Here is a 7,419-nt window from a genome sequence, read left to right on the forward strand (position 1 = left end):
GAGGGCTGCGGCGGAGGCGCCTTCTTACTGCTTTGCATTTCCCTTCCCAGCAAGAAAAAGCACAAGCAGAAGAAAAGGAAAAGGGAAGAGGATGCGGCAGAGCAACTTGATATCGTTGGTGAGCTGCTTTCCAGGAGCTACATGACTGTGGAAACTGCAGGGGATAGTAGAAGCTGAAGAGATCGTTATAGCACTTTGTAAACTAAGGGTAGTCCCTGTAGAGATTTATAACAGTTTCTCACAACATGTTATTTGTATGTTGAGATCTTCCTAGACTCCAAATGGAACTTCTGACACCAATGGAATGGATTTTCCACTCACCTTTTTAGCTAAAATATGTTCTTATACAATCTCAAGCTACTTATCAGCTTGGATCTCTATTTTTCAACACCCCCCCACCCCACCCCCCCCATAGTATTTGCTTTAGGAGGACTTCTTTTAGCACTATAATGCTGTTATTTAATTAGCACATTTCTATATAAATAACTTGTGTCTTCTGTTACTTTTAAAATTAGTGGTTGGATCACCCGTGTTTTCTGTTCTTAATCTGTCACTGGTTACTTTCTGACTACGTTCTTTAGTTCACTCAAACCCTCGATTCTTTTGAAAGGAAAAGAGTCTTGGTTAGCTTGTTTATTTGTTTTTAATTGGACATACTTGCTTGACTGTTGTGATGTGTTCACATTATAAATTTGCTACTGTTAATTGAAACTGAAGTCACAAATATTAACCAGTAACAAATATAACTTTACTTTTTCTTTTTTATAAAATAAAAGGATTGAAGTATGTATGGTCATGAGCAGTAACTTGACAGACTGTTGCCCTTCAGCACTGTCCTGTCCTCTACTGATCACAAACAAAAACAGCTGAAAAATAACCACAGAGTTATGAGAGATACAGATGTATATTGTAGCACAGCCTACATCACAGGGTAGATGTAATGTTCTGTTTTATGTACATAGGCATAAGCTAAAGCAGTGTAAGGGGAAGTCATCCTTGTTCCTGTGTTAAAACAGATTATGATATATGAGGAAATGGGCTGTTGTGTCTTATGTTAGAAGAGCATTACAGGTGTTCTACATTCTTTAGCTTATCTGGATTTCAGTGGCAGGGTGGGTAGAACAGCAGGACTTTCTTTCAGCAGCAACACCATTAAATTGGCTCTGTAGTATAAAATAATGCAAAAATCTTGTGATAGCAATTGTATCTTTAGATTGTCAGATCTCGGAGAAGACACAGAAATAATAATCTCTTGTACTACTGTAATCAGAAGTTTTAATTGCACTATTAACTGTCATGGTTTTGTATTTTAGGAAACTGGTGGGCTGTCAGTAATTTTGGTGAAATTACAGGAACTATAGCTATAGAAATGGATAAAGGAGCTTACATTCATGCCCTTGACAATGGCTTGTTTACGCTTGGAGCGCCACATAAAGGTTTGTCTCAGGAAATTTGGAAATAAGCAGTTTTAGTAATGAAAAGCATAAAATCATAAAAGTAGCACCACTTAAAGGCAAGCAGTTTTACAGCTAGAAGCAGTTTATTACAAATAATGCAATAATCTGAGCCATAGCATGCAGATGACAAACCTAATGACTACCAGTCAGTTTCACTTATCTGGTTTCTTGCTGGTTTATGTCTACGATAAACTGAACTGCCTTGGGGATGATCACCTCTTAAAGGCCGTACAATTTACTGAATAAAAAACAGTATAACTTTTATTAAATCCAGATGAAGAGTGAAATTCAAAACAGATGAGTTTCAAGGCTTACTGCTGCATCCTTATCTTAATATACTCGTTTAGTTGCAGTGCAAGTGGGCTACTAATGTGGCAGGATAATTAGCTAGTCCTTGCTCTGAATTTGAGAGTCATTGGTCAGACAAGGTCTTTCCAGAATTCCAACAGCATGTTTCACCTCCAGAGTGAGATCAAAACAACGATGGCAATATTATCTCATTCTGGTTTTGAGGCTAGCAGCTTTGAGCATACTGAGTTGTGTTACCATAGCTGAACCATAATACATTTTCTTACGGAAAAAATAACATTACAAGGAGATTAAGGTTTTCAATGCCACCTGGAGAATTACAGAATATTCTCAACTGTAAATTTCCTTACAAAAGGATTACCTTTATTTTATTTCTTGTTTTAAGCACTCTAAATATATGAACATAAAGGAGCACCTGCATTGCTTTTTTCCAAAGTGAATATTCAAAAAGGGAATTTTTAAAGAAATAAAGTACTTCAGCTTTCCATAGTATTTTGCAATGGCCGTTGTTTAATTCATTTTGAAACTTCAGTATTAACAAGTTAAAATATTGTATGTTTAATAGTTCATGCCTAACTAATGGAATATTAATTCTTTAGATGATGAAGGCCCTAGTCCTCCTGAACAGTTTACAGCGGTAAAATTGTCTGATACAAGGTAATTACTGTAACAAAATATTGCAGATATCTATACTTATCTTTGTTTCTGGCCTGAATATGTCTTACTATCCTCTTGAAATGCATTGCCTACTAATAATGTGTTAATGATGTGTTGGATATTGTGACTTGCTTGACTTAAAAATATTCTTTACTGTTTTCCTGCATTTTCTCTTTGAGGATTGCTCTGAAGTCAGGTTATGGCAAATACCTTGGTATAAATGCAGATGGACTTGTTGTTGGACGTTCAGATGCAATAGGATCAAGAGAGCAATGGGAACCTGTTTTCCAGGATGTAAGCTGTTGAACATAACTCATTTGATGTTCCTAGTATTTGACTGTATTTCTTTCTGTATGTTAATCTATATTGATGTTCCTTGTCTGTGCAGTAAAAGCCTTTTGCAGTCTCTTCCATACTGTAACTTTTAATCTTCTGTTTTCCCAATTGCAATACACTTACTGTAATTGGCAGTTCTTAAAATACTTCAAGTTACTGCATTTTGGCAGCTATAAGCATTTAAGAATGACAAAGCCAGCAAGTTGACTAGCTAGCTATTGAATTGTCCATGTATAAAAGAATAAAACACATCTACAGAGTTTTCTCATGTATTGTAGAAGATTAATGTTATGAATCAAGGATTATACACAAACTCTTTGCGCTAACAGTATGTGATATTATTTCTGCAGAAGAAAATGGCATTACTAGCAGCAAATAGTCGTTTTATAAGATGTAATGAAGAGGGAGACATAGAAGCCAAAAGCAAAACTGCAGGGGAAGAAGAAATTATAAAGGTAATCTATAACTTCTACGATTAATACAGGTTTGGCATGGATATTCAAACAACCGGTTGTTTGTGTGCTATGATTTACTGTTAATACAGTTATAATTGTTCTCTATAAGCTGTCAAGTGATTTAGCCACAAGAAAGGCAAATGAGCTCCAGGGCTGCATAAACTGAGATACTTCCAGGAGAGATAGGAAGCTTTTTTACCATTACAGAAGGGCAAGGTGGTCTATGTTGTATTCCAGATAGTTCTGAACAGCTTGGTATGGGAGAGATGAATTGCAGCTGAAGCGGGGACAGAGGAGGGTTTACCAGAATAATGCAGAAGAGATCTTTTGAAGTAAAAGAATGTGAAAAGACTACCTTGACTTCATCTGGATGTAGAAGACAGATGTGTACCTCCAAATAGAGATAGATGTCTACTAGTCAGAGCAGTAATATTTTCAAGTCAGTCACTGAAAAAGGCATTTTACCTCTGCTAAAATTAAGAACTGTAATGGTGCTTTATTGAGATGAAGACGAATGTATCTTACAATAGTATCAAGGATTACAGTTAATATTTCCCCTACTTCAAGTAGCTCTTGCTTTTATTGAAGTTGTGAACTGAAGAAATCACTGTGACTCTCCTTCTTTTGTGAAGGATATATTGTCTTTAACCAGCAACTTCTGTTTTTTTAAAAAATAGGCATTTTCTGCTTTGTTTTGTTTTTTTCCTCAATGACTAGATTCGTACTTGTGCTGAAAGAGAAGCTAAGAAGAAAGATGATGTTCCACAAGAAGACAAAGGAAATGTTAAACAGTGTGAAATCAATTATGTGTACGTAGTTCAGAGCTGTCAACAGGCTAAGTACCTTTTTTTGCTTCTTTTTGGGGCCGTCTTTGGTGGAAGGGCTAAACTCCCACTCAGCCCTTCACTTGCTTTCATCTCCACAGGAGAAGGGAAGAAAATAGAATGAGAAAGCTCATGGGTTGAGATAAAGACAGGGAGATTGCATACCAGTTACCATCACAGGCAAACCAGGCTCAGCTTGTGGAAAACTGGGGAGGGACTTTTTATAAGGGCAGTTAATGACAGAACAAGGGGAAATGGCTCTAAACTGAAAGAGGGGAGGTTTAGATTAGATATTAGGAAGAAATTCTTTGCTGTGAGGGTGGTCAGACACTGGAACAGGTTGCCCAAGGAAGTTGTGGCTGCTCCCTCCCTGGAAGTGTTCAAGGCCAAGTTGGATGAGGCTTTGAGCAACCTGATCTAATGGGGGGTGTCCCTACTGATGGCAGGGGGTTGGAACTAGATGATCTTTAAGGTGCCTTCCAACCCAAACCATTCTATGATTCTATAAAATTAATTAAATTATTGCCCATTAAAGTAGATTTGAGTAGTCAGAAACAAAGACAAAAATTAAAACCGACACCTTTCCTTCCCCTGTCTCCAAAGCTCAACTTCACTCCAAATTTTCCTACCTGCTCCTCCAAGCAGGATGGGGGTGGGGGGGTGGTTTCTCTCTGCCACTTGTTTCCCCTGCTCTGGCATGGTCCTCTCCACACGCTGGAGCTCCAGCACCTGAAGCATCTCCTTTCTCTTCCTTCTCTGTCCTTGATGTTCAGACTGCCATTTTGCACTTTTTTCCCCTCCTCTTTTCCTCTGCCTGTGTGGCATTTTGCCCTTTCTTAAATATGTTTTCACAGAGGTGCCCCCAGCTTTGCTAATGTCTCAGCTGAGTCCTGCGGTGGGTCCATTGTGGAGCCAGCTATGTCCGGCATGGGGCAAGCCCTGGCCTCTCCTCACAGAGGCCATACTTATAGCTCCCCCACTACCAGCACCTTGCCACCTACACCCAGTACACTTTCACTTCCTGACTTGTCATGCTAGTAGTTGAAGACAGGACTCTTTAGAACTTGTAACCACGTCATGCTAATCATGGAGGGGCTCATTCCCACTTAGATGGCCAAAAAAAACCTGAGTAGTTTTCACCTACAGAAGTTTTATTACAATATTTGCTAGTGTGATGGCTTGCTGGTTTTTATTAGGCCAGTTGTCTACTGTGTAATAGAAGTTAAGACTCTTATCACAGCTGTTATTTTACTGAAACACAAATGCTCTTTACATTTTTTGCCCCCCTTACAGAAAGAAATTCCAAAGTTTTCAAGACAAAAAGCTTAAAATAAGCAAAGAAGATACAAAAGCTCTCAGAAAAGCCAGGAAAGAAGGCACTTTTCATGAAATGCTGCTCGACAGGTATTTCAAAGTACAAGAAATAATATACTGATTTAAAAGCTACTGGGAGATGGAATTACAGTAAACCTGGGGAACAGAAGAGAGCTAAATTTCAGGGGGGTGGGGTGTTGAACGTTTCCTCTCTGGTCAGTGTTCTGCCTGAGTTCTGGGGTTAGCTTTTTTTTTCTGTTCTGAATTTTCTGTAATCTTGTTTCATTACTCTTTCCATACAGGAGAGCAAAAGTGAAAGCAGATAGATACTGCAAGTGACAACCAGCTGGTCCATTTTCTTCTGCATCTTTGGTGATAGGGTCAAATTGAAAATGAGTAAAATGTTTTATAATTATTTTTTATTGAAAGCATTTTGCTGATGTTTTTATTATGTTATTTTTAAAGAATTGCCTGAGAGCTATAATTAAGCATCAAACTAATGTCATCTTTCAGTAATGAATGCTAAGAAGTTTACTCTACAACTACATGCTATTGAAATAGTGAGATAATTATTTAATGGAAAATAAATTGACCCACTGAATCTTCCAAGGTTGATGAAAAGAACCTGCATTGAGAGACAGGGCAGGAGATGTTACAGAAGTGAAACATGGTTAACACATTGAACCATTAAGAAATACATAACTGTGTTGAAGAAGCAGAAATAATTGAAAATGCATGTCTTGGAACACCTCCTGCCAGATCCTGAGTAGCACATTTGTGGAGTCATTCTGCACTGCACCAGGTGAGGACTGGGCCAGAATATTCAGGCTTCATTAAACAATGTTCAAAACAGACCCACTGTTCAAGTTAAGTGGCATAATCCATATGCTGGACAAAGTGTTGACAAGTCACAAGAACCCTATTACAAATGAAAATGCAGGTGATTCATAAGAAAAGGGCATGGCTCTTGTGTTAGCAGGCCACTTATTTTACAAGAGGGAAAAATTTATTTTGCAAGCTTGCTGGTTTCTCTATGTCATGGGCTTTGATTTGTTTAATAAAACAGCAGAGACTTTTTTTTTTTTTTAAGGTCATAGTATATTATTCTTTCCTAGTATCTCATAAAGTATGGTTACCTGTCTATTCTGATTATCAAGAAGTTTTTCAGTAACATCTCTATAGGAACTACCTCAGTCGGAACAATTGCTTACTCTCTCCACAGCTTCTCTAATCTGCTTCATGAAGATTACTCGGTACCAATATTGAGGATTTTTATAGTAGTAATTTGAATTGTCTCTGTGGAGCTTATCCTAGCTGTCTGTTTGAACTCCAGCCAGTACAAAACTGTAAGCTCTTGCAGTGTAATGATGTGTCTAAAAAGAGCACAAGAACAGACCAATAAAGTCGAGTCAGTAATGGCAATTTTTATCTCTCTAATTTCATAGGCAGTTGGTATGAAGAATTTAAGTACATCATAATTGTTTAAACCCTCTATTGACTTTTTAGCATGAGAACAAATGAGGTTAGGGTAGACTAGCTGAGGTTAGCAATAAAAGCATTTATTTTTCAAAGAACTTAAAAAAATATGGCTATACCCTGTACAGATTTTACAGAATCAAAAGAAGACAATCTCCACAGGCTGGACACATTCATGATGTAACACAGGGATTCTTAGAAACTCATTTGTTTCTAGAAAAGCAAACAAAAATCCAAAACATCCTCTCATGGCATTTTTAAGCTTTCCATACCCAGTTCTGTCCCACTGAGTAGAGATTTTTGCCACAGGGCTTTTCTCTCTAAGACAGTAGAATTTGTTTTATACCTGTTAAACCTACTATTCATTTAATACCTATTTTCCAAGAATAGACACACTCACCAGTTCCTTGTATGAATAGCTATTTTGGAATGAGTGCCTTTTCTTCCCACTTTAGCTTTTTGCTGTTGAGGGAGATATTAAATGAGACAACAAAATGATCCCTCTGGGGAGCTGGTTTGTGAAACTATATTGGGACAGTTGTGCTTTTACCTTTATATTCCATGACTGGAATGTGGCCATGGATGGCTATG

General features: G+C 37.7%; 1 protein-coding gene across 1 annotated transcript; it reads left to right on the forward strand.

Moving 5' to 3' along the window:
• Positions 1 to 6: 6 nt before the first annotated feature.
• Positions 7 to 5,772, forward strand: FRG1 (FSHD region gene 1; the record flags this gene model as incomplete). The annotated part of the gene is made up of 8 exons (XM_010177441.2): positions 7 to 118; positions 1,314 to 1,436; positions 2,366 to 2,423; positions 2,603 to 2,717; positions 3,110 to 3,214; positions 3,932 to 4,023; positions 5,332 to 5,442; positions 5,655 to 5,772. Coding segments are annotated over 8 exons (753 nt in total), but the record flags the coding sequence as incomplete, so codon positions are not given.
• Between the last annotated feature and the right edge of the window lie 1,647 nt (positions 5,773 to 7,419).

Source organism: Antrostomus carolinensis, unplaced genomic scaffold (assembly GCF_000700745.2).
Source record: "Antrostomus carolinensis isolate BGI_N321 unplaced genomic scaffold, ASM70074v2 scaffold23471, whole genome shotgun sequence".
In the NCBI taxonomy this organism is placed as follows: Eukaryota; Metazoa; Chordata; class Aves; order Caprimulgiformes; family Caprimulgidae; genus Antrostomus; species Antrostomus carolinensis.